Below are 25114 nucleotides of genomic sequence, written 5' to 3'. Positions count from 1 at the left end.
GATGAATGAATTAGAAGTAAGACACTGTTGTCTTTAAATGACTTGGAATAATTTACCTGGAATATAATCAGAGAAGGGGAAAGGGAAAATTGATATGAATGTTTGTCTTGGAACATGGTTTTCTGCCCTGGCTCTTGTAAATGATACATTGCAATCATGTACACACAGATTACCTAGTGTTTTTCTTACAGAATGTCACAGATAACTATGATTTATAACAACTCCTTTCCACTCTTCAGCTACCTGAAACGCTTTAAGGTGATGAAGCCCAAAGTCTTAAGGAGCTGGTGTCGACAGATCCTAAAAGGCCTGCACTTCTTGCACACACGCACCCCTCCAATCATTCACCGAGACCTGAAGTGTGACAACATCTTCATCACAGGCCCAACAGGCAGCGTGAAGATTGGAGACTTGGGCCTAGCCACGCTCAAGAGAGCCTCCTTCGCTAAGAGTGTAATTGGTGAGTTACTAGGGCAGTTCAGCTAGAAGCAAATGAGATATGGATATTTCACTATTGAATCTCAGTGGCACAAGTGGAGAATGCTTTTCTGTTACAATCTCTATTGTTTCCATTCAGTACTTTTGCACATTTGTACTGATTTGATACTTCGTTAATGTTTAGTTTTAACTTTTTGAGGTTCCCTGTTTTTCTATACAATTATGGAAAAATTTCAGTTAACAAACATTAGTGTGTTACTGCATTTTCAGTTGTGTGATTTGGGGATTTCCCCTGATGCTTTTGGCAATTGGCTGTTGCTGCTTTTACCGCATAGCTCTGTATAACATGTTTATAAAATCAAGCTCAGATAACATGCTGAAGCACAACTTGGGTCAGACTCTGAGCATACCTTTATGGCACCTTTTACAGATCTCCCTACCTGATTTGTTTTGGCCTTGTGTCTGGTCACATTTTGATTTTATCTCAGGCACCCCTGAATTCATGGCCCCAGAGATGTATGAGGAGCACTACGATGAATCGGTGGACGTCTACGCCTTTGGCATGTGCATGCTGGAGATGGCCACATCAGAGTACCCCTACTCTGAGTGTCAGAACGCTGCCCAGATCTACCGCAAAGTCACCAGTGTGAGTCATGGTTTAGACTCAAATTGGAAAGAACTTCTCCATCAGGGTGGGAACATTTTACTCCCTGTATTAGTGGCAATCTATGACAGCTACATTACAGTATTTTTAATAAATCATGACCTAATGAAAATCTCACATTTCATCATTATTCATTTTTATCTTAAATTCTTAAAAATAACTTTTTGAGTGTTAAACATTTATACTTTGAAAAATGTTTCACAATTTAATGCAGCTGAATCATAACCCTCAAACACTTACCTACTAGTTGTGATAGATTTATTACAAGTGTAAATAAGTAATGGTCATTTCTTATAACACTGATGAAAAGAATTTTGGATCGAGTTGTGTGAAATGTGGGAAGGTGATGAAAAAAGAAAGCTCGGTGGGACTGAAAGCAAGTTGTGGTCAAAGCATTATCATTATTACTTTTATTTTTTCCCCCAGTTCGTATTGCGTAAATGTTATTTGCTAGTTTTGAGATGGTTAGACATTATTTGTTTGTGTGTGCGTGAATGCACGTATAACTGTTGAATAATTGGGATTCAGCCAAGCTTATTGAGCAAGCCAGAGCACTGCAAGGTCAGCAGCTCCCACACATCCCTGTTAGCTTTTGCTCACTGCTAAAGATTCTGCTCACACAGACGTTTTTCATCTTGCAAACAAAACCCTTCTAATTCCATTCATGACTCTCTCATACAGCTAAATGCACCTTTTTTTTTTTTTTTAAATCCTCGCTCGTTCATGTGTATGATTAAGCAAGAGTTAGCCTGCCAAGCTTATCCTTCTCACAACTGCTCCTACACAAACACAGACACCCAATAAAACAACGTTTTTACTCTTTACAGGTTAGTTTATATTTCATACCCAATTCATATAAACGTAAAAAAAAATTTCATAGGTTTTTATGTTGGAAAATTTTGAAGGGTCCATTGTAAGACAGATAAATTGTTGATCATTTAGATGCATATGTTAACCACAAGGCTTATGGTTACCTGCTTTAGCTGTCATCTGTGTCTTGGGGTATATCAAGTAGTCTAGTGAGTCGAGTTAAGTGTCTGGATACTGCAGGTGCATATGTAATGTTAAGAGAGGATTGAAGGCTATTGATTTTGGCAGGGAGCCCCCCACAAGGAACTGTGAAATTACATCACCTTTTCTCACCTCTTCCTCTTTCCGTATTTTTTTATCTCTCTTCTACTTCCTGATATTTCTAGCTCTTTCTCAATATCTCTCACTCTCCCACATACAGCTATATCTTGCTCTTCTTGTATTTTCACACTTCCTCCACATTCCTCCCTTTCTTAATTATCAGAGTCTACTGTATACATGTTATTTCTATCTTCTTGCTTCCTCTACATAGTCTGGGGATGGTGGAAGACTATCATAGGCATGTGTTTGATTTTCTGTTCCAGTGAAACTGATGTCTCTTGTGGCCCCTTAACTGTCTTCAAGAGGGCTTTGTGTAACCACTGTCCTGAAACACGTTCATTATTTAACCTCCAATGATGCACATGTCAATGGCCAGCATGGACAACTGTATTTATTCCAGTTTCGCTATTTCCAGTCACACGATGCTTACAATGTGATAGGGTAAAGGCTAACGCAAGCTTCTTTCAAAACACGTGACGCACCATCTTATCTTTTAAATTTCCACTACCACAAAGTCAGCATGCTTGGTGAAGAACACTAAATGGCATTTTTGTACAGATGCCCAAATAGGCTAGCATCATACTTAGTAATGAATATGATGAAGGATTAGATAATCCTCATGAGCTCATGAGCACTTCTGAAAACCTTTGTCACTCAGCATAGTCCACTTCATAAAGTAATGTACCTGACATGCTATTAATCAAAGAGGAAATCAGACATTAGTTCTATGTTAGACTGCTGCAATATGGTTTTTACTACTTTTAAAAAAAGGCTAAACTTTTCCAAGTACCGGGTTTGTATACTAATACAATGCAAATATGATGTTTAGGAAAACAATAACAACTAATGTAAAGCAGTGCTGCTGTGATTTTAATCTTTTTCCGGCTAAGTTTCTGCTATTTTTATAGCATGCAGTTTAGCGTTGACTCCCACAGCACCTGCTCCTGTTTAAACAAGCTGTGAATGAAAGAACAAAGCTATCAGTTCCTAACATCTTGCCCTCCCCTCTCACCTTCTTTCCACTCTATTTTCCCTGTTTTGTTTCCCAGGGGGTGAAGCCTGCGAGCTATAACAAGGTCATGGACCCCGAGGTCAAGGAAATTATTGGCGAGTGTATCTGTCAGAATAAGGAAGAGCGGTGAGTAATGTCCTCCCTTTTTGTTAGTGTGGATGATAGGCCCTGACCTCTATTAAAATATTTACTAACAAAATTCTGATTACTAGCACACAATTTAAAAAAGCAGATTTGAATTTTGAATTGTATTTTTGAAAATCAGCCAAAATGTCTAACAGCAAATGGTAAATTGGTCAGGCATGTGTAAAGGAGATATTAAAAAAAAAAATCTAATTACATCAATTTACGTTGGCTGGCTCGCTCTGTCAAATGCTCAGAATGGCCGGTTATCCATTCTCATAGGCACACACGGCCACACATGCCCTTTTACTGTCCTGTTGCTGATGGGCACTTTTCCACACCACCATATCTCCATCAGCCAAGAACAGCACCCAGTGTCTACTGCTTATATAACCAGTCCAGGGTAAGGGAGGGGGAGAAAGAGAGATTGTTATTGTTCTAACTTGGCTGCTGCAGGTCCCTATGTCCTTGTCCTGAATGAACATGCACATACTTAGGGCTTATTATAAGTGCAGGTAGTCTTCACTCAGTAATATCATTCATTAAGTGCTTTAATTAGAGCTTGTGTATGAACAAGATAAGAGCTAACCTTTGTGTTTTTCTAAGGACTCTGTATTACACTGGCACTGAGAAAGGTTTAGCTCTTTTCTGATGTAACAGATCATAAAGATGTGTCATAATTAATGGAGAATATAAAAGGTTTTAGTATGATGTTTTATCTTTCCAAGAACAGAAGATGTGTATCGAGGCAACAGTGATTCAGGTTTTAAAGAATCTGGAGCTTAGATGAAATGTGATGTTTTTTTTTTTTAAATGTTCCAGCACAGATCTTGCATAGTTTTTACAGATAAGTGTTACATTCTTATATAAACTGGCAAGAGCACATTTTCAGTCCTGTTTTGAGCATGCAGTAGTCTATTTTGACATTTTGACATCACACCTACATTGCACATTTAGCCACTCCTGGAAGAGCAGTTTTTTTAAAGGTGAAACACTGTTTCTTGGCATGTAAACCTCAATGGGCTTACTGCTAATAGAAGAACCATGCATACTATACAGTTCAAAATATTTTTTTTTCAACACAGTACATGAGATTTTGGTGATATTTTGCAAATGACTGCTTTGTTTGGCTATAAAAAAGGATGTAGGGCCGTCAGGTAGTGCCTTTTCTTTTGTAGCCATGTAGCGACTGGTGATGAAATTTTAGCAGCAGTTTTGAATAAGCAACAGGGTTGTCCATCAGACTCTGTGGTAAGCTGTTTAAAAATGCATGATTTCTGGATGTTATGCTGCCAAATATTGCAGTTCTTTGTTTAATCCCTTACCTCTTTGAGGGTTTGTCTAACATACTACATAAGAACTAATAAAGTATGAGATTACGGTGGATATTGGTTCACTTTGGATACCATGGCCCCTTTTTCCAGCTACTCCATAAAGGATCTTCTTAACCATGCCTTCTTTGCGGAGGACACAGGCGTACGGGTGGAACTAGCTGAGGAAGATGATGGGAGAAAGGCATCTATAGCACTAAGGCTGTGGGTGGAGGACCCTCGTAAGCTGAAGGGAAAGTACAAAGATGGGGGAGTCATAGAGTTCACCTTTGATCTTGAGAAGGAGGTGCCTGAAGGCGTGGCTCAGGAGATGGTAAGTTATTAATTAATTTATGGCTTTAGAAGTATGTTTAGATGATTCCATATATTGGGAAATTTAACCAAGGCCTCAGGGTGACCCTAAACATTTTAGATTTTAGATAAAAAATATGGAATAGTTTCAGGTCAACTCGGTGGGACTTAACTCAGAGCACCTTCAGTAGTAATGCTGATTTTTATGCACTGTGTCATTTTTCAGTGTGGTGTCAGTCTTGTAATGCTGCTGTGAATCAGATAAAGCACTGGAATTGCAATATTTTACCATGTATGGATTACACATTTGTTATTTAAAAATTTCCCTGTTCCCTATGATATTCTAATAGGGCTTAAAACGTATTTTATGTGGCATTTCTGTTTTACTCATGTGGATGCTTACCAATGTGGTAGTGTATAAGCTTGTACTCCTCTGGAAGCATCTTCACACTGCACATACAGTGTGCCAGGATCAGGATGCTACAATCTGTACAATCACTCAGCGAGCTCAAATTCAAAATGTATTTAGTGAAATTAAGCATCTGATTAAAGAGAAGGGCCTTGTAAAAATTTCATTCTACTGCCAATTTTTCAGCATGAAACCTAATTTGTGGTAATGCACGAAAAGTAAACTGGAAACGTTTCAATATTTCCTTTTCCCCTTCTAAAGTTATCATATTGTAGGCTTCCACAAATTTGTTATCATATACAAGTCCTAGAGGCTGATAAACTGCTTTAGTTTAAATCTATATATTGTTGTATTTAACAAGGACGGTTTATAAACTGTTGTTTTAGATATGTGGGATGACTTTGGATGACTTTGGCACATATCTAAAAGAGGTATATAAATATACTGAGTGTAATCTGAGAATGACTAAACAAGTTCAAAACAAGTTAAAAAAAACAAAAAGCAAACCAAACTATCACTGAAGCAGGACATTCCAGTGTGTGCTTGTCAATTTACATTTCATAAACACTGCTGTAATATCTCAAAATGGGATTAGTTTGCTTTATTTGAATTCTTTAAAAACACTTAATTCCTGTCTAATACTGCTATAGAAAGTGTAAGTAGTGATGATTGTTTGGTGGATCTGTATAGAATAACCAATCATGAGCGTTATTATTTAAAGAATACTAACATATGTGAGTGATAACGGCATTTTACATGGTTTTAAATTTTAGGGAATGGCCAATGCACAATAATGCCATTATTGTGATAATGCCATACATTTTAGATAACCAGTTTGATTGTAGCTAATGTTGGCCATCAGCAAAAGGGAACTGGGTAGGGTATTTTTTTTATTATTATTATTATTATTATTTCTCTCCCCCCCCCCCTCCCCTCAACTGTTGTACTTGTGTTCAATTCACTTACATGAGTGTAGACTGAGGTTAAAAAAAAAATTCAGCTACCTTCTGACATTGATTTTCAATTGCAGTACTGATCTTAACCCAGTTATTGATCAGAACTACTAATCTAAACATGACCCCATGTTTTTTTGGCTATGTCTGGGTGGTGATCAGCACATGCCGCCAAGCCACACTTTGCTACACTCTTTATTTGGCCTCTGTGTTGCGCAGTTCTGTATGTTCCTTTCTCACAACCTTCCTCAGCTCAACAGCTCATTATATGGGTCTTTAGAAGTTGTCTCAGGTGTTGTGTGGTGAGCCAGTCCCATAGGACCAGGAAACACAGAAGCACAGTTAACACACAACAGATTTATGTAAGCTGGTCTGGATTTAAAGTGTTTTGAATCTTTCTGTTAAAATCTTCTGTCCTCATTGGGCAACTATTGACTGGCTCTCTTATCTCTACAGTCACTTACAAACAAACATGCAGTGCAACTACTTTAGAGTGTCAGTGAACCTGATGCGTTGTAGTAATGAGACTAGTAGTTCTTGCTTTTTAAGATGGAATATGGTCTTCCACTTGTTTCTTTTTTAAATATTTAAGTGTTTTATATCTTTCTCATCCTTCTGTTCCTAGAAAAGTCCTCACAGCTCCTCCCTTTTTCTTCTCTTCATTTTGTCACTATTTTTTTTCTCTCCCTCTGACACTCTCTCAATGTTATTCAAAACCACACTTCTCTTTCATATTTTCTTGATGTCAGGTTGAATCTGGCTTGTTCCATGAGAGCGATGCAAAGATAGTGGGGAAGTCTATTCGGGATCGTGTGGCCTTGATTAAGTGGAGGCGTGAGCGCACCGTTCCATCAACTGCACAGAGCAGCGCTCCTCAAATCATGCCAGCCCAGATGCCCACTGCTACTGTTCCCACAGTGTGTGAGCCCCCTGGCCCATTTGAGGCTGAGGAGATCGAGGCAGACCAGCAGAGCTGCCTTTCCCAGCTAAGTGCGAGCACCACTTCTGCAACATGTAAGTATATGTTCATGATGAATGGACCCATAGAAATGCTTCAGAATTACTTTGAATAAAATCGTTGTACACTAAGTTCCATTGAAATTGAAGAAGGTTTTTTACTTCTCCTGTAAAGTTAATATTTTGGGGAAATGATACTAGATTTTAATTAATATTGTTTTGGAGAGTGACATTATATATAGAAGCATGTTAACATTTAACACTGTACCTATATTGTGAATTAGTATTTTAAGTTGATTCTTGCAAATAATTTAACTATTAATTTTGAAGTGGTGTTCTGCACATATTGGATTCAGGTAACCATGTTCCTCCTCCTGAGAGGGAGTTGTGTGAAAGTAATGTAATCTGAACAGTACTCAGAACATTAATGCAGCCCCTGATGTGTTATAAGATAGTGTTTTCTGTTTTATATTAGATCTCACTGGAAATAATAGCACAACTATTGGAGAATGAGGAATATTGTATTACTTAGTAGTACCTTAGAGATTTCGTTCTATCTCACATGAAAGCCAATAAGTACTGATTACAAATATAGCTTGAATGCTTGTTCAGGGATATTTGGGGGTTTGTTTGTTTGTTTGTGTGTGTGTGTGTGTGTATATATATATATATATATATATATATATATATATATATATATATATATAATTTAATTTTTTATTATACTTTTTTTTAATAATACTTTTTCTGTATCATTTTAGTGGACAGTGGTGTTGGCTCTACAGTCTATTCAGACTCCCACAGTGGCAGCCTGCACAGTGTCATATACCAGTCTTTGCAGGAACCCATCTCCACGGCAACGCAGCAGGTCTGTATCATTGCCCCAGTGTAGCTAGACACGTGCAAAAAAACAAAAAAAAGTTGCCCAGCACGTGATACATGTCGTATTGCATGCCCCATGTCTAGTGCATAATTTAGTTGCCCCCACGTTCCAGTATTAGTGATTGTACCTAGCTCTTTTAAGCTCAGCACAGACATTATAACATATTTTTCTTTTGTTGCAGATTTTGTTGCATTTTATTGTTTATATCTTGTTTTCACTTCTAATTTATTGTTAATATTGGATGCGTGTTTGTGTTTCTTGCATGTTTGGTCTCTTGCTGGCTGTGTTAGCATCATCCCTGTGGTCAGTTTTTGTCACCTCATGATCATATATTGGATGCGTGGGCTTCCTCCCAGGGGGCAAGTCATAAAACTGGTGCATGCCACCAAAGCACTTGGGCAACTGACACTCATCGAAACCACCCGTGCGTGCACTCAGGTTTTCGGCCAATAAGCCCCATTCCTGTCCACACAATGTCGACCCAGTCTGTGTGGAAAGATGAAGAAGAGGATAACGCATTTTCCACAAGGAGACTGCTGCTCTCTCCATTACCCTTTGAGCCTCGTCGACATAGTGACTCATCTATGGGGTTGTTGTCTGAAATGGAGAGTGAAGACATCACAGCTTCTGAGGCACGGGCACGTCGATATTCTTCAAGCTGTTCCACACATAGTCCATACCCCTTGTGCCATACTTGCTTGTCACTACTTCTACTTAGGGCTCGGACAGAGAAAAGTGCTGCAATCCCACCCCCATGTCTGTGCTCTTGTCAACGTCTGTCCCCAACAGTGTCTCCTACTGGACTGCTACCTGGAACAGCTGCATACAGAGGGCCCCTTGTCGAAAGTTCTGACCTTTCAGACCTCAATAAATCTCTGCAAAACATCACTGGCCACAAGCACACCCCAAATCCCTCCTTACTAAGAGCCCCATCAATAGTTGCACAGACTGGGCCGTACCGGCCTGCCCGCAGCCATGGTGACGAGAAACAGATGGCGGAGTCTCTGAGTGGTGAGCTGATGCCAAGGCCTACAACACACCGCAGAGCGAGTGTGTGTGTGGGTGATCATGGCCTCATTCAGTGGGTAGGTCAGATGGCCTTTACCCTTCAAGGCTTTAGATGGCACTCTGCTTTGGGAGGCTGAAGTAGAAATTCTCCTGCTGTTGCTTTTAAATGGTTTGCATATTTTCCTTCCCTCTATTTTTTTTTCTCCCTCCTCAATAATATCTCTATCGCATCCTGAGGCAGTTTGGGAAGACCTGTATGTTTGTTTATATCCTAATTAACCCAGTATTGACCTGTGCAATACCCCTGCTTTTCTCCATCGATGTTGTCATCCTTGGCCTGAAATGCCCAGAGCCATATACTCTATTCTTGAGTTAACACGCTAGCTTGCCAGCTGCTTTCTAATGACAACCAATAACCAATCAGTCCCTGTTCCTTCTAAATCCTATAAATTGACCAACTATGACCAACCATATTGCTGGTTGTTAATGCACTCATAACCTCTCTTCATCTGTTTCTAACAGTCATTTAACAGTTATTATTATTTTTTTGTGCTGATTATTTTGAACAGTTTTAAACTATATTTTGCTGTTGCTTTAGTTGGTGTTTGCATTAGAGCATGATCTAATTACTTGTCTTTTGTTTTGTAGTCTGGATTGCCAGCTGCAACCATGCAGATTCATGCCCACCTGCTCCAGCCCTCTCAAAGCTATTCTGCAGCACCTGTTGTCACTCCTGCAGTGGCACCCACGCAACCCAGCTACTCACATGCTGGCCTGTGTGTGCAGCCCCAGAGCTACCCTTCTGTCCCCTCCACTGCACAGCAGCAGGCCACCATCTCCACGCATTTACTGGCACAAAAGCCAGCACAAAGCCCAGTGATTGCGCCACTAGTAGTGAATGTGCCGAGCTACCCTGTTATAGGACATATGAGCCAGCCAAATGTTCAAGCAAATGTGCATCCACCTGCACTCCTGCAACAGACTGTCAGCCCTCAGAGTTATGTCCCAGTTGTAAGTGCGCAAGCGTTGCCACCAGTGCAGCCAGCTGCTGCAAGCCAGACATTACTGCCTTTGCAGCAAGCAGTAGGCGCCAACACTCAGATATTACCAACCGGGCAGCAAGCCACAGCTGCAAGCGCACAACATGTGGTAAATATGCCCAACATCCTCCTAGCCTCTCAGAACACTGTGCAACCTGTTTCAGCCTATATCCCGGTGCAACCGATCTCAGCCGTGCACAACTACTCTGAGGATACAACGCTACAGCTTAGCATGCATGCTGAACAGACTGGAGCTTCCAGCTTGCAGCATGGCACGGCTGCACCTGCACAGATGCAGCCCAGACTAGAGTCAGTGGCGCATCAACAGCCTGCTCAGCTGGCAGGGCACCAAGCCTTTCACCAAGTGAATGGGACAGTAGACTCAAAAACAGCAGAATTAACAGAATCTCTGAAGATGGCCACTTCTGTAGCTGCACACATATTTTCAAGTCATGCAGCATCTGAAGCACCTCTTCAGCAGGTGAGCTAAAAGTAGTTTATTTTTCCAACCCAAAATGAGCAAATTTTGTTGATTAAATGTATTTATTTATTTGTTTTTAAAGTTAGCCCCCCATAACAAGGCAGCTGTAATGAAAAACTCTGATTTGTTTAGGCCTTTCCGTGTCCATATGACTGTTATATAGTGTGAGCTAAAATAATTTTTAAAACATTTCTGTGATATAAGCTATAATTCCAGTATATGTGTTCATTGGGGAGATTCACATATACTTTATACCTTTAACAGTGAAACTGATAAAACTTGTCTAAAAGAGTGTATAAATTACACTTTAGTGCACAGTTATGTACTGCGGGAACAAATTAAATACAGACATTGTTTATGAATTGTTACAAATACAAATATGTTGCTTTAGTTAGTCTGCAATGAAAAATCAGCATTCACTTACATTCTCATGCTGTTACTCTTTTTTTCAGCACTGCAGATAAAGTAGTTTTCCTTGTTTTATTTTAGAAGTATGCTGATTTGGCGACTGAGGTGAGGGGACGTGGGTGGCAGGCACTTGTAAGACCAGTGGAGGTTTTAGGGGATTTACAGCCAAGTCGGCCATATCCCAGCTTGTGCAGTTCAGCATCAGGGACCAGAAACTAAGGACAGCTGAAAGGTCTAATCAGTGGTAGTGGATAAGGAGAGTGCAGATTACTTGAGAAAATGCACTGTAGAGATACAATATTGTGATTATTGGTGATGTAGCATGTAAATTTCACATGGAACTGGTGGCACTGAGCAAACATCAACTGTGCCAGTGGGGCTAGGTACAGCCTTAGTCACCAAGGAGGCCAATGTGGATTTACAGTTGTAGATGGTAAAGGGTAAGGTAGGACTGTATAGCTGGCTTGGAGCGGGGTGGATCTGGGACGCCAGTCTTCACTGTTGAGCCTTCTGGAGGTGTTTTGGGCTTAATTCAGCAAAACACCAATGAGAGGTGGTGCCTGCCTGACCCCTGTGAAGAGCTAGTGATACTGTGGGTGGTTTGGGTACTCATGTGCTGGGCTCAAAGAGTAACTGTAGTTGTTAAGGATAGCTGGTTACTGATCAATCATAAACGACCACAGCAACCACAGGAATTTTGTGGTTACAGGTAGGAAGAGAGTGTGGTGGGCCCTATGTGAAGCTCTAATTGATTGGCATAGGATATTTTACATCTTGTGTATGATTATAATTAGAGAGAAGTATTTTGGAAGAAAATATAAAAAGGTTAAACTATAGCCTAGGGGCAACAGCAAAGAGACCTCCTTGGAGGCTTTATCTTACTGTCAGCTATTCTTTCTTTACAGATACATGAATTCATGATGTGTATTAAAAAAAATAATAAACAATCGGCCTATATCTAGCTGGATATGCATTACAGATAATCTTCTTTTTTTCCCTAGGAATACAAATGCTAAAAATGAATGAAATGCAGATAATTTAGTGTAGTGACCCAGTGTTATCTAAGCATTATTCCTGGCCTGTTCCTACAGTCTAGGGGAAATGTATACAATCAAAGGCTATATGGTTATACTATGTTCTTTGCGTGTTACTTAATCATTGGTTGTGCAGCAATGAAATTGAAGGGACAGATCACTTCAGTATAAATAGGATCTAAAATGTATCACATCCTCCAGTCATCATCCTGTTTATCTTCTCAGGTCCTTCCTGCTCCAAGTTCTGCTGCTCAACAGCTGCAGCCACACCAGACGTCCGTATCTCTGCAACCCACACAGGTAAGATTCCTAAGTACTTGACTTGTCACAATGCACGGAACAGGTATTTGATTGAAAAAAGTCTTTCTGGTTGGAATATTAAAACCCGCTGGGCTGTACCTAATCTTGTTTTGCTTGTGCAATGAAAATAAAGATATTCTAATCAAAATACATGTAACCGAATAGTAATAACTGTGGCGTGTGCACATAATGCTCCATGTGTATGTGTGTGGAACATTTTGAACCTGAGAGCAGTAAGCATTAAATTAGAATTTTAATTATTTTTATATATAATTTTTTAAAGAGTCTGAGGAAAAGTGGCAAAATAAAAAATTTGCACAATTACTTGCTTCATTATTAGATTTACTTGTGTGGTTTAACATTGGCCTTCAAGATGGCTGCCTCTTATGATCTGGGCAAAGAGAAAAATAATCTATACATTTGAAATCTCCTTTTGATTTTTAATTATTACTCTATGTATTTGGATTTTTTAAATTCATCTTTTGATTTAGTAGGACATCTCTTGTTTTTCCCCACTCCAGTTATCTTCTTTGAACCCTGCTCATTCTGTTGGGTCCACTCTTCCTGGACATGACACCTGCCCTTCCACTTTTTCCTCCTCTGTGCCATCATCCCTTGCTCCACTCTATCTCTCCACTGGCCTGCCTGCACCTTCTCTTCCCTCCCTTTCACCAGTGCCCTGCTCAATAATAGAGGGAACTGTGCCAACATCATATCCTCTCCTACCCTCCACTTCTCCAGTACCCTCACAAGGTCCTCAACTACCCTTTACTGCTCCTGTGTTCACAACTACAGTCCCGAAAATGCACACTTACCAACAAGGCCATCCGGTGGCTCAGCAACATATTGCAAGTTCCATGGCCTCACCTTCCTTGCAAACGGTAACACAGACCACTCCCCCAGTGCACCAATGCCTACCTCTTTTACAAAATCCTGCCTCATTGTATGTAGGAGCTCCTCCCACCTCCCAGGTTCCTCCTCCTCAGGTAAATAAATTGTCTTTATGTAAAACAAATAGAGAATGTTGCGGGTTTTGTTTTCTAAAAACAGATTGGACAGAATATTTCTTGTTAGTGTTTGAGAGGTAGGTCTACTGTTAAACATGAAATTAAACATTCTAAAAACATTGTTGCTGTCCAATGAAAAATATTAACTTAACAGAGAAGGGAAAAACCTTAACTTTCAGTGGAAGTCAGTGTAAAAAGATTTGGTCCCAATTAATTTTTTTAGTATTTCTATTGGTCCATTCATTGTGTAATTATTACATAGTGTGAAACACAGCTGCTGTGTGCAGTACATTTAGTAAGCTTAAAATGGACAAAAAATGGAGATAATGGGACAACGATTATATATAGGTAGATTTTAAGGTTTAAGTTTTACAAATGTCTAAATAGTTGAATTAATTGACTGTTTTATCTGGGTCCACTGACAGAGAAGCAGACCCCAAACTAATGTGCTAAACATGAGATAATGTAGTAAATGTGATGTAATGCTCTATAGGCGAGCTGATGTGGTAACCACAAGCTAATGCAGTAAATGTGAGTTAAAGTAGGAACTGCAAGCTTCAAGGCCCTAAATCTGATCTAATAATGAACTAAAGTGCTAAATTGCTCCGGTCTCTTATATGTATAATTAATTGGCTGTGTTTGTGGAAGTGAGAGCATTTTCTCAAATTACATGGCAATGCATGATGCTGTACAACACTATTGTTACCTCTGTTTTTACTATGCATATTATGCAGGACATAAAATATATTTGTTATACAGTATTTACAATGTATTCAGGCTGTGCATTTAATGGGACGCAAGGATACAAGAGAATGCCAAGTCTTAAATTCCAAACTGTTTTCCTTGGCACATTATGCTTGATTTAGATTTTGGAGACATTGGGTAAGCAAATGGTTGTTCTAATCAATAAACCAGATAGCAGTCACTGCAGGATCTTGACACCCCTCTGCAGTGTGGGATACCCCTGGGGGCACCAACTGCAGAGGTGGCAAAGGCTAGAGGATGGTGGGGGGAGTCAAACTGTGGAAAAGTCACTGTTTGTGTCCGGATGGAATTTTGAAACAATGCTGAAATGTTGGCTTTTTTTCCCCACTTAGGGTGCCTCCACCAGCAATAACCAGGCCCAAAGTGTGCTTCCAATCCCAAACACGGCCCAAGTGAGCTCTACCCCAAGTACCGTCCCAGTTCCTGCATCTGTTCCGGTGCACTGCTCTCAGACCGGTGTCACCACAGCATCAAAAGCCACCACCATCCCAGTCCCCCTCATCCAAACAGCCCCTGCTACCCAGCTGCCTCAACCTAGCCTCCAGCCGGCCTCAATACACAAGTCCATGTCCTTGGGCACTGTACCTGATCCAGGTAGTACTGCAGCAGCTTTGGATCCGAACCAGAAACCAGAGGGTTCTTCAGCCAGCGCTAGCATGACTCAGCAAAAGCAGCCCAGCAGCAGCACCTTGACTCAGCAGAGCCAGCAGTCAAGTGCCAATGGGGACGGAAGTGGAGCAGGCCAGCCGGCCACTGAAGTTTTTGCTGAGGTGAGGCAGAATTTTCTGCTTCAAAAAAATTAAAAAATAAAAACATTCTCACACACACACACACATATGTTTTATGTTCCTATAAAAGAAAATCCATTTTAGGATATCTTGCTCTCTCTTATCCACTGAATCTGTCTTATTGCAGGAGTCTGCCTTTGATAAACAAACCACAGTGACTGGATCTGCTTATGACAGGTATGGACAGATAGTAGATTTGTTACCAGTACCCTCTGTAATCTGATCACATATGGATTTCTTTATAAAGACTAATGCTCTTTTATTATAGTGTGAACTCAGATGCCACATCAGGGAAAGAGATGAGTGATGGAAATGAAGGGGGACACGGAGGGAGGAGTGAGTCGAGAGTGCGGAAACATCACCGCAGGACCTCACGCACACGCTATCAGAAGGAGAAGACTGGCAAGCCCAAATTGAGCATGCTAAATGTAAATAGCTATATATTTTATAAGGCTTGATGATCTAGGAAATCACAGCGAGAGCCCTTATTTGGGAATAGAAAAACTTAGAACAGGGATGAATCTACACAGAAGAGAATACATTCTAGAAACACATGACTACTGTGACCTATTGTTCAGAATAAATTCTATACTGGTGCGTTTTTCCTGACCACGTGATTGCAGAGGATGCTGGAGGTAGTAATGAGACAATGCGGAATTTTGAAAAATGAGTGAAAAATTTGCTAAATATTTATATTTTCATTGTTCAGTGTGTATACATTAAAATATACATTATTTGCAGGTTGGTTCCCTTTTTACTATACAAGTCCAAATTTTTATACTGTATACAACCAGAAAAACCTAGATTGCAGAAATATTAAGTTAAATAAATACACCGTTGGAAGCCCAAGTAGTTTAGAAGCTGTTTGCAACCAGCCAACAGACAGACCGTCACTGAGAGTGGGTGTTCTTCAGAGGTCATTGTGTGAGCAAGCAGTACATTGCCTTCAAACATCTCTTGCTGTAGAAAATGTCAGGTCACAAGTGTACCCAGAGAAATACTTTATGGTATTTATCGGAAATTTCCACAGAGAAAACAAAGCTTGGCCCGGGTTTGCTGAAGTTAATCTCAAAAAGACTGCTAGAACGAAGGTCTGTGGACAGATGATGCAATATTTTGCAGAATATTCTTTACTACAGTGAGGCATAGTGGAGAATGCACATTGGTGTGTGAATTTCAGTCATCAAAGGATGAGGGGGTAGCTTCTACATTCAAATGTATATATTGTGGCAATGATATAGAATGATTTAAGTTAAAATATTTCAAATAGGCCAGTAGCTTTTCCTGTTGAAGTAGGACTTCTAAACCAATCAAAATGATTTTGTGTAGATCAACATGTTACTTACATTACACCATCCAAGCGGTTGAAAGTACTTCTTCCCCCATTTGCAATAGAACCTATGCAAGATCTCAGTGGGGTTTAATTAATGCTTGAATTTTGCTTACGGAGCTGTGAGGCATCTTGATTTGTTTTTCTGGAATATCTATCTTTTGTTGTGCATCATTTGTGCACAGACAGAATAAATAGATTAAAAATGGCTCGGACATACACGTATAAAAGGAATTAGTTTTTTATTGCTGATGTATATTTGCTTGTTCATTAGACAGGCTCAGTGATCAGTCTTGTGTAATAACACTAGCCTGATATAACCCCACTGCTTTGACTTTTGTAGGTGTGTAACACAGGAGACAAGATGGTGGAATGCCAGCTGGAGACTCACAATCACAAGATGGTCACATTTAAATTTGACCTGGATGGAGATGCTCCGGAGGAGATTGCCACATATATGGTGCGATTACAGACTCTTGACATTCTTGCAACAGTTGCCTAGAGCATATTTTCCCTTTCTAAAATTGTTTATCCTTGTTCTCTGGTGTGGCACATTATATTATTCTAGGCTGAAATGGGCTTTTCAATAGTGAGATTACAGAAGATTGCATTATACAAAAAACCCTCTAACCTATCAGTTGTTTTTTCAAATGAAGCTATAAATAGCAAAAAGCAGGAATTTGACAAGTATATTTTAGTGTGTGGTGTGGACATTTTGCCAGCAACAATGAGTGTTAAATAGTATATTACATGGGTATCTTGAACACCCACCATGGGTTTTTTTTTTTGGGTTGCCATACTAATTTTTTGGTATGTTACAGTCACATACTAGGGCTGGATTATTTAGATAAAATCTTAATTGTCGTATAGGGCTTTTTTCCATATATACTTTATATTTAGCTTAACTATGTTCAGTGACCCATAATCTTACACATAGGACTCACATAGGACCAAATCATAGTTTTAGTAATTTTCTTTAACGTTTCTTATTATAATTTCAGTTTTATTTCCAACCTCAGATTCCAGTGATTGCAGAAAAAAGTGTCCTGAGTGTGAGAGCTCTGGAAAAGGCGGTTTATTTATTGTTTTTAAGTTTTCCCTTCTGAGCTGCCGTCGTTATCTTGACATTATTGCTTCGATCCGTGTGCTTTATCGTTTCTGCTTTGCATTTGTCTCTGGTTCCTTCTTTTTCCATTTGATAGATGTTCTTGCAAATGTCAGTTTGTGTCTGTCGCTTGCTAGCTCTGTCTCTCTCTCTCTCTCTCTCTCTCTCTCTCTCTCTCTCTCTCTCTCTCTCTCTCTGTCTCTCTCTCTCTGTCTCTCTCTCTCTGTCTCTCTCTCTCTCTCTCTCTCTGTCTGTCTCTCTCTCTCTCTCTGTCTGTCTCTCTCTCTCTCTCTCTGTCTCTCTCTCTCTCTCTCTCTCTCTGTCTCTCTGTCTCTCTCTCTCTCTGTCTCTCTGTCTCTCTCTCTCTATCTCTCTCTCTCTCTCTCTCTCTCTCACACACACACACACTCAGTATCTCATTCCAGACCCTCTGCATTGCAGCAGCACGCTGACCTGCTCCATGTATTTTTCCATATATATATATATATATATGTGTCAATGACTACATTTCTTTATTAAAATGAACATGCTATTCCATTTTTATTTGTATTTTATTAGGGAGTAGTGCTTTTCCAATTATGGCTTCATTTGGCATAATCCTATATACTCCCACATCTTCAGTCTATAATTGATTTAAAGCAGTCTTTCCTCACCATACATATACTATAAACTAAGAATAAAATAAAGCCAAAATTGCAATGCTTGGAGATAACTAAACCCTGTTATATGTATTTAAGTTTGCTATTTAATTTGTAACCTACTTTTTAAAGATGTTTCAACTAAAGTAGTTCACCTAAGATTAGGGGCTTCACTAGAGATTAATGCTTAGAGTGTTAAGCTTTAACCAGGGCGGTCTAGTGGTAATTGCCTCACAGCAGCAAATTTCCTTGACGAGGTACAGATTAAGCAAAGGCCACAAGGAGCTGCTGCCTTTAAAAAAAAATATATCCATCTACAGGTAGAAAAAACAAAACAGAGTTGTGAAAAATTAACTCATATACAGGTATCTGTAAAATATACAATCGTAACATTAGGAAGGAACATAAACATCAAATTAATCTGCCCTAAATACTGCAGGGGTTAATGCATGAACATTTTAACTGGCTTTTTCAGCAGGCTTACTTTACCTTCATCAGTAGTCAGGTTTCCTCTGCTAGCATAATGCTATTTCAATTAGTGCATCAGTGGCTTTTCAGTTTGATTAAAGATTACAGCCCGCCTAAAAGGTCTAATGACTTCCATGCCTAAGTTGACTGTCTACTTGTGCCACATTCAGCACTCAACTGCAGTCTGAAATACTTGGTCAGCAATGTTACTTATGGAGCTTTATTTATTCCGGTAAATTGTTTAAGCAAACAAAAGGTGATGAATTAATCAAAGGAATTCTGGTCCAATAAATCATCATAAATATACTGTTATTTTGTGGCCTACTTCATGTTATTATTCTAAGATATGTGAAATTCTTCATCTTGAGTTTTTTGGGGTTTTTTCCCCCATTTCATAAGCAGTCAGTCGTCATCTGCTGTTTTATGTCCAGTATCAGTGTTATTTACAGAATGGATACCATCGTGGAATCAACTAGTTTTTTAGTTAAACACAATTGGATATATATACAAAAATTTGTTCTTGTTGTTAGTTATACATTTAGATGAAAATATTTGTCAAACATTTTGTTTGTGAAGGGTTTGTATAATCTGATGATGAAATCTCAATGCCCCCCCCCCCCCCCCCCCTTATATATGCTTACAAATGTGTGTTCACTAGGTTGAGAATGATTTCATCTTGCTGCTGGAGAAAGAAATGTTCATAGAGCAGCTGAAAGACATTGTGGACAAAGCAGAGGACATCCTAAATGAAGACACAGAGGGAGAGAGGGGCTCAGACCAGCCATCCTGGACCAATCAGAGCCTCCTCGCCAGGACTCCTGGCTCTGAGGTAATCCTAATATTCTCCAAGTGAATGGGTGCTATAATCTGAATAATGACAAATTTTATTTCATACAGTTTGAAAATGGTTGCTGCCCTTTTCACTGTGGACACCTTTCCTGGCATTCGGACCAATAACTATGACCCATAATTGCTGGAAATAAAATACAGTAACACATTAATGTTATGCTTGGTAACATTTGAGATGTACAAAGTCTCTATCACAGTGACAAAATCTGGTTTCTATTAGTCCAATAAACTATTTCCAGATTACTCACTTTACCCCATGTTGACTAAGAAACCAGCCCAGCACTAAACTTCACCAAACCCAATGTAAACTGGGCAGCTGCTGCCCTTGATATAACTATGCGTAAATTTCTTGAAGTACCCAGTTTCTAGGGAGCTGGGTAAACTGTGCTGTTAAATATTATGCCCAAGTCCAGGGAAAATATAATTTGTCTTTGAGTGAGATACTTCACTTAATGTCTGACATTCGCTATTTCCTCCGTTCATTAAAGACAGAAGATCCGTCTTCTTGAGAAGTACCGTTATTAAGCCTTCCCCGGAGTGTGCTTCGTTCATGCCAAGGAAAGGAATGCTGAGCAGGCGAAATATGAGCAGAGGATTGAAAAACTATCATGCTCCCTATAATAGTTATTCTATACTTAAGAAATGGCATGCAGTGAACTTTGATGCTGTTTTTGCTGCAAGGAAATGATGTATAAAACATAAACATGTCCATTAAATTTCAATATATTCAAAGGGAATTCAGATATTCATAGTCGCTATGGCTCTGGCCCTTTTATATATGGTTAATTTAATCTTAAAGGGAACATTGATAATTATAGGGAAGTGCTGTTCTCTCGTTTGTTTATATTCAGAAACTCCATGTGTTTTTGAAATGGTATGCCTTTTTTTTGTTTTGTTTTTTTCTTTTTTCAAAAACCGTTTGGTTTAAACCATGTACTGGCACTTCGTAAATTCATTAGACCTGTTTTTTTTTTTGTTTTGTTTTTGTTTTTGTTTTTTTTTATTAAAATCCTAAACATCGCCTTTCATTTTTTTTACATTTTGTTTGTTACAGGGAGCAAAAACCCAGCAAACCCAGTCTAGCCAGCTAGTCTACCAGCAAAATGGTAAGAGTTTTGGTTTACAGATGCAGGTTTTCTGAATTTAGTCATGGACCTTGATCAAGGTTGTGTTTGTTTGTGTGAAAGGCTGTTTTTGTTTTAATGCTTTTGTTTGTGTGTTTTTGTCTTGTGAACATGGTATTGTCTTATCTACTTGTCAGTACTTCATACTGGAAAGCGCTTGTTTATCATCTGCCCTGTGGCTGAGGTGCCTATGTGCAACAGAGAAGACACAGTTGCAGTCCAAGGTACACATAGAATGTCTCTGTCATTACTAATTGTCACACCTCCTAAATGGGAGCTGAAAAAATGTAACAATCTTGTATTCATAACTTTAAAAGTTATATTATTTAATGTCAGTTGAGGAAATTGAAATGTTTTCTCATGTAATTGTCTACTGGAAGTTTTGAATAATGCAATTTAAAAAAAAAACAAAAAACTGAATTTGTGAATTTGTTCTGACAACAATATATTTACCCACTGGCAAAACTCATGCTAACATGTGGTGTTGCATAACAGCTCAATGAGTCACCGACTTTTTAAAATGTAGTTCCTTGAGGCTGCATCATCTACTTTTCTATTTTTGTTCTTTCTTTCTTGCAGAGACAGAGGGTTCTTCTACAGCTCCAGTGCAAGATGCCAACTTGGAGGGAGCAAGACCTCTTCAAAAACACCCACCTTTGTCAAAGCTTGCTCTTAGTGCTGCTGACAAAACCCAGTCTTTGGAGGACTCTCAGGCTGGTCATTCAGCAGCAGTGTCCATGGTTGCAGATATCCCATGCTGCCCTATTGGCCCTCCTGCATCCCATGATGCCAGCACACAACCAGTCACAGTCCCTCCTCAGCCAGCCATTCACACAGCCAGCCCCGTCACAGAAACACCAACAAGCCAAGCCCCACCAGTAGTGCTTCAGCAACCATTTTCCACACCAATTCCACCAACTGCTGTCAGCAGTACACAGTCACAGCCTCAAAGTCCTGCCCATCAGACCCAGCAAGCCCCTCCTGCTACATCATCTACCTCACAGGCAGGAGGTGGGCCAGGGGAGTCTGATGGGGAAGGGCCTCCCAGACTGGAATTTACTGATAGGACAATAAAGACTCTTGATGAGAAGCTTAGGAACCTTTTGTATCAAGAGTACAACCCATCGCAAACAACAAGCTCAGTGTCTGACCCCCCAGGGTCACCACCAGTATCAGACAGCCAGGGCAGTGATGGACAACTGAGACGTGGGGAGATGCTGGTAAATCTTCTTCATCATCCAACATAACATAAATATTACTGTCTGAGGCAGTGAACACATGCGAAGGTTCACTCATTTAATACCCATAATTGGATGAAAACGTGTGTGCAAACATTTTGGTCATATATTGTGGCCCAACAGAATCACTAAAACCACTGGGAACTGTGTTAACTTAAGGAAAATGGGGATAATATGTAACCTCTTATATTAAAAAGGCATCACGGACCATGTTCTGCATAACTAAAATCCAGATGCAAACGGTTTTTCAGTTACTCAAAGATGTTTGAGACATTTTCCACCATCATCAAATACCAGTTTTTTGGCTGACATCCCATTGTTTTATAGATTGTCCAGGAGCACTGATGTTTGTCTTCATCTGTTGCTGTACTATCATGTGTTGATCAATCTTTCTCTTTCATTCCTTCCCCGCTTGCTTCCTCTTTCAGCCTCAGATTCCAGAGAGGAGCGATAGCCTTGGAACCTTGAGTGACTCTGAAGTTGCTCGTAAGTGTGTGTGTGTGTGTGTGACCAGTGATTCAGGTTTCTGATCAAGAGGTTTCAAATTAGAAATTAAATCAACTGGTGAATTCTTAGAGAATGCTAGTCAACTGTGAAATGTAATTGTCCTTTAACTCACTATATAAAGCATTGATATTTATGATTTTATATGTATCATAAATATCCATGTTTGCATTTTATATATATACTGCTACCAAGTACAAATTTTAAATGTAAGTAAATATAAAAAATATAATTAATAGAGTTTTGTTGGGAACAGATAAGTTGAGATAAGCTACAAGTATGAATTGGGAATGATGTTGTTTTGTATTTATTGCATCCATTAGCTTTGAACAGACTGCTGATTAGAGATGACTCAACAGGTAGCTCCAGTGGACAGAACACATCCAAGAGCCGCTTCAAGGTAGGTTGTAATTGAATAAAATTTATAACTTAATGCCAGCTTAGATTTTTTTATATGCTTTCTACAGTCTGCATTTGCATTTATCAGAGACATTGCCTTTAGATTGTGCCGACAGCTCCAGATGTTGTAAGTCGTTTGGAGCAGAGCAGAAAAAGCTCCTGCAGTGCAGCAGTGAGTGCTCATGATGAGGAAGAAACTGCAGTAAACATGGATACAGCTGACAACGGAGGCAGAACCAAGCCCCACAGCAACCGCTACTCAGCTCCTCCAGACTTCTATCAGGTTTGTGTGGATTCCCGAATAAAAGTGTTCTAGTAAATACGTGTGACTCACAACCCAATGATTGACTTGGATTCGCTTTCCAGTCACATGACTTCCCTAGGACTTCTAAGGATTTGTATTTGCTTGGTCTCATGACCCGTTAATCAACACAGAGTTAAATTCAGACATGCCTCACAGTGATTTTTTTTTTTCACTCAGCATAGGCTCTTATCAAAGTGACTTGATTTTTGACTTGACTCCAGACTCTCCAAAAGCAACTCTGTAACACCTCTTTTTGCTTTGATTTTTTTTTTTGTAGGAGATGCCCCCATCCCCAACAAGTCCAGAGACTCTGCCTTCTATACCCCATGCTCAGACTTCCCTGTCAATGGACATAGGGACTCAGCATGGCCTCCACCTCTCCTCAGATTCTGCTGAAGAAGACAACAGCTTTGCTCCACCCCATAAACCCCAGCAGCCTGCACATGCTCTCTCAGAGCACAGTGGCAGCGACCTGATGAAACGGGCAGTGGCCTTCTTCCGCCGTTCTGGACGCAGTAGCAGCGTACAGAGCTCTGATTCACCCAGCCGCCCTCCAATGTTGAATGGACACGCCCCCTGTGTCACTAGCCACGCCCATGCAGCGTATGTCAGCAGTGATAACGACTCTGAGTTTGAGGATGCTGATATGAAGAAGGAGCTCCAGAAGCTGAGAGAGAAGTAAATGGCAAAAAATACATGCTCCTTTTTTCATTAATTGCTGCAGAATTTTGAGGTTCCTTAAAAATCACCTGGATAGATGACGACACAAATAGACACAAAGATGCAAAATAGACTCAGAACACTGGAATCAGCAAGAGCTACTAAATAATTAAAATGGCACTTTTCATAGAAGATTTAACATTATATAAAATATAGAGTGGATTTTACAGTTCATTTACATTTGCTATTCAGCCACAAGACAATTTTTTAGCAGTCACATGCAAATACATTTTCCACATCCTCTAGAGAATATATATTTCTTTTGCACATTATAATGCGCGGTTACATGTTTCTGAATTTAAGTAATTAAATGCGGATATGAAATTTGATAAGTAATAAGATGAAATTGCAGAGTTACAGCAGTAACAAAACAACTGTGTAATTTACCTGCATGTAACAGAAGATATTGTACATTTTCCTGACATTATTAGGTTGCAAGAGACTTTAACAACACTTTGGGATTAGTAACATACGCTTCAATATACTAGCTGAACATTTACTTGAACTATGACTTGTCTCCATTTCTCCCATTATTTCACTCACCTGTAGGTAGATAGACACAATGTAGATACTTTGTCTAAACTTGGATTCAATTGCAGTTATTGCAGCAAAACTGCATGTACCTGGATGTAATAGAAAACATTGCATGGCTTGCTGATATTATTAGAAGGTTAGAAGGAACAGTAACAACACCATGGGCTTAGAAGCATGGGCTTGAAAACTAGTTGAATATTTTCATTAATTGTGACTTATGACTTGCCTTCATTTCACCATTATCTCAGGCATATGAAGGAAATCTCAGAGTTACAGGCTCATCAGAGGGACGAGATTGAGCAGCTGTACTCTCGGCTAGGCCGCCCTGTGCCTCCCAGTGTGGGCTTCCTGCATGCAGCTCCTCCTACTGGCCGCCGGCGCAGAGCTTCCAAACACAAGCTCAAAGCAGGAAAGCTCCTCAATCCCATGGTGCAGCAGCTCAAAAACAACAGAGGTAAGCAACAATGCTTGTGTGCATTATTATTAAATATGTGTTGATGTAGATTCCACTCTTTTCAATATCCACTTCCTGTCAACCTGTTATCTGCTCTTGTTGCACAGTTCTCATAGTGTTGAAGTATGCAACAGGTCTAATGACATCCATACTTATAGATATCTTACCTTAAAAATGTCAGCTAATTTTGTAGGGCATTGAGTATGAAGTAATATAAACACACTGGCTACTTTTAGGTGCATTTACATAGGTCTGATTTTTCAGCCCCACTTACATATAAGAGAACTTATACAATTACACACTGTACTCCATCTGTTTCTGACAAGTAAGACGTCTTATGACTTGGCCATCGTGCGTCCGGTTGTAACATCTAACTAGGCAGGACCCTTAGGGCAAATCTGTCTCTAAGAAGCTGAAGGAAAAA

General features: G+C 39.7%; 1 protein-coding gene across 4 annotated transcripts in view; it reads left to right on the top strand.

Annotated features, from left to right (window-relative positions):
* The window catches only part of LOC136665689 (serine/threonine-protein kinase WNK2-like), a 61258-nt gene that overhangs the window by 22203 nt on the left and 13941 nt on the right, over window positions 1–25114 (top strand). For 3 of the 4 annotated variants that reach the window (XM_066643363.1, XM_066643362.1, XM_066643361.1), the window contains exons 4-26: window positions 240–460; window positions 927–1084; window positions 3283–3371; window positions 4793–5012; window positions 7102–7366; window positions 8071–8177; window positions 8483–9277; window positions 9849–10721; window positions 12389–12463; window positions 12985–13449; window positions 14568–15005; window positions 15151–15200; window positions 15292–15451; window positions 16697–16813; window positions 19223–19393; window positions 20468–20519; window positions 20675–20761; window positions 21117–21757; window positions 22204–22261; window positions 22603–22679; window positions 22782–22961; window positions 23260–23660; window positions 24485–24690. In XM_066643363.1, the coding sequence (XP_066499460.1) occupies window positions 240–460; window positions 927–1084; window positions 3283–3371; window positions 4793–5012; window positions 7102–7366; window positions 8071–8177; window positions 8483–9277; window positions 9849–10721; window positions 12389–12463; window positions 12985–13449; window positions 14568–15005; window positions 15151–15200; window positions 15292–15451; window positions 16697–16813; window positions 19223–19393; window positions 20468–20519; window positions 20675–20761; window positions 21117–21757; window positions 22204–22261; window positions 22603–22679; window positions 22782–22961; window positions 23260–23660; window positions 24485–24690 (5906 nt within the window). The remainder of the gene's footprint in view (window positions 1–239; window positions 461–926; window positions 1085–3282; window positions 3372–4792; window positions 5013–7101; window positions 7367–8070; window positions 8178–8482; window positions 9278–9848; window positions 10722–12388; window positions 12464–12984; window positions 13450–14567; window positions 15006–15150; window positions 15201–15291; window positions 15452–16696; window positions 16814–19222; window positions 19394–20467; window positions 20520–20674; window positions 20762–21116; window positions 21758–22203; window positions 22262–22602; window positions 22680–22781; window positions 22962–23259; window positions 23661–24484; window positions 24691–25114) is intronic. The other variant, XM_066643364.1, reaches the window with a different exon arrangement.

The sequence above is a fragment of the Hoplias malabaricus genome, chromosome 14 (assembly GCF_029633855.1).
Source record: "Hoplias malabaricus isolate fHopMal1 chromosome 14, fHopMal1.hap1, whole genome shotgun sequence".
NCBI classification, from domain to species: domain Eukaryota; kingdom Metazoa; phylum Chordata; class Actinopteri; order Characiformes; family Erythrinidae; genus Hoplias; species Hoplias malabaricus.
This window is presented reverse-complemented; position numbering and strand designations above follow the sequence as displayed.